The 1,822-nt window shown below is 42.4% G+C and overlaps 1 protein-coding gene across 1 annotated transcript; it reads left to right on the top strand.

Moving 5' to 3' along the window:
- The first annotated feature begins 454 nt into the window (after nt 1-454).
- On the top strand, nt 455-1,204 carry LOC145995002 (uncharacterized). The gene has a single exon (XM_083131534.1). The coding sequence runs from the start codon at nt 455-457 to the stop codon at nt 1,202-1,204; it is 750 nt and encodes a 249-aa protein (XP_082987660.1).
- Nucleotides 1,205-1,822: the final 618 nt, after the last annotated feature.

Genomic DNA, 1,822 nt, shown 5'->3' with positions numbered 1-1,822 from the left:
GCCAAATGTCAGGAGCGTACAGCGGCTGCATGTGGGATAGGTCTGCGTACAGTTCAGACGATTGCGAAGGAAGCCAGGTCGTCGATCGGTGATACAGGGTCGGTTTCTTTTCGCTCGCCTGGCAAACTTCGTAATCGGCGAAAGAATGTTACGAACTTGGACGATTTTGATAAAGGGGTATTGCGTAATATTATATTTGACATGTACGCAAATGGCGAATTTCCTACTGCAGTGAAACTTAGGGCTAAATTGAAGGAAGCTATCGGGTTTGCAGGCAGTACGTGGTCAGTGTTAAAAATTTTGAAAAACATGGGGTTCAGATATAGGAAAGGCAACGACGGGAGGAAATTTTTAATGGAGAGGGGTGATGTAGCTGCGAGAGTGATCTTCCTCAGAACCATGCACGAAATCAGGAAAGCTGGTACTGCATCACACGAAGACGAGCTGCTGGAGAATGAGTGATGGTTCTGGTGGGTTAAAGGTGCCATTAGGAATAGGTGCTCGTCTTATAGTGTATCATGCTGGTTCAGCTGCTACAGGCTTTGTGCCCCAAAGTAAATTGGTTTTCCGCTCCAAAACAAACAGTACTGACTATCATTCAGAAATGACGTCTGCCGTGTTTCGAAAATGGTTTTGCGAGCAGTTCTTGCCGTTTCTCGCTCCCGAATCCGTGATTGTAATGGACAACGCGAGCATACATTCCTTGCAAGTGGATAAAACGCCTTGTTCGAATACAAGGAAGGCGGATATTATGGCATGGCTCTGTAACAAGAACATTCCCCACACAAGCACGCAAACCCAAGCAGAATTGTTGCAGTTGGTGAAACATCATACACCAACTCACAAAAGTTACGAAATCGATATAATAGCAAGAGAATATGGTCACAGAGTTGTTCGTCTCCCACCTTATCATTGTCAGTACAATCCGATTGAAATGATTTGGGCCCAGGTGAAGGGGTACGTAGCTGACAAGAACAAGTCTTTCAAAATTGCCGACGTACAGAAACTGACTCACGAAGCAATAGACAGAATAGGTGTTTCCGAGTGGGCAGATTGTGTGGCTCACCCAGAAAAAATACAAGAAGATGACTTCCAGCGTGAAATAGTCAGAGATGATGTCATCGAGAAGGTCATTATAAATTTGCAAGACACGGATTCCGAAGAACTTGAATCAAGTGACGAGATTGACAGCAGTACGGAATGAGCGTTATGTAAGTAAATGGCATTTTATTTTTTATTTTCAGTTCATGTTATGCATGCCAGACATTTGTTTTGTTATTGCGAGTGCCACAAGACCGGCGCCTGGTATCTGCGGGAAACGAAGTTGCCTTTGCCGCGCCGCGAAAGAATGAATCAAGTTCTTCTCTCGTTTTCTCAGTAACCAAATAACATATCGCTGTAAATATTATACGAACTTAAAATTTGGAGTTTTCTTTGTAACTTTCTCACTGGAAGTTATTTCAAATCTAATTTAATAAAAATCGGCTCGCAAGAGAACTTTTTCTCTATACAATAATGGTCAATAAAATATTTAATTTCTTTCACTTACTTTCAAGATTCTACACATTTAATTTACAACACAATACGATTGTCTAAATCTTTCTGGTAATACTCGTGCTGGATTGGTATCGATTGTTGTAATAATAACCGTGCAGCGGCAATTTACAATTGTTCGAATGTAAGCCATTGTTTTTTTTATTTTGAAAGAATGGCGAGAACCTCGAACGGTGAGTAGGTGGAACAGCGGAAATGTATCTCCCTCTCTCTCTGCGCGGACTTGTCAAGGTCAGCCGCTTTCATATCGCTCGTCGACTCTAAGCCC

This window comes from Lepisma saccharinum, chromosome 11 (assembly GCF_977018435.1).
Source record: "Lepisma saccharinum chromosome 11, izLepSacc3.1, whole genome shotgun sequence".
Classification (NCBI taxonomy): domain Eukaryota; kingdom Metazoa; phylum Arthropoda; class Insecta; order Zygentoma; family Lepismatidae; genus Lepisma; species Lepisma saccharinum.
Note: the sequence above shows the minus strand (reverse complement) of the source record. Positions and strands in the feature narration are given on the sequence as shown.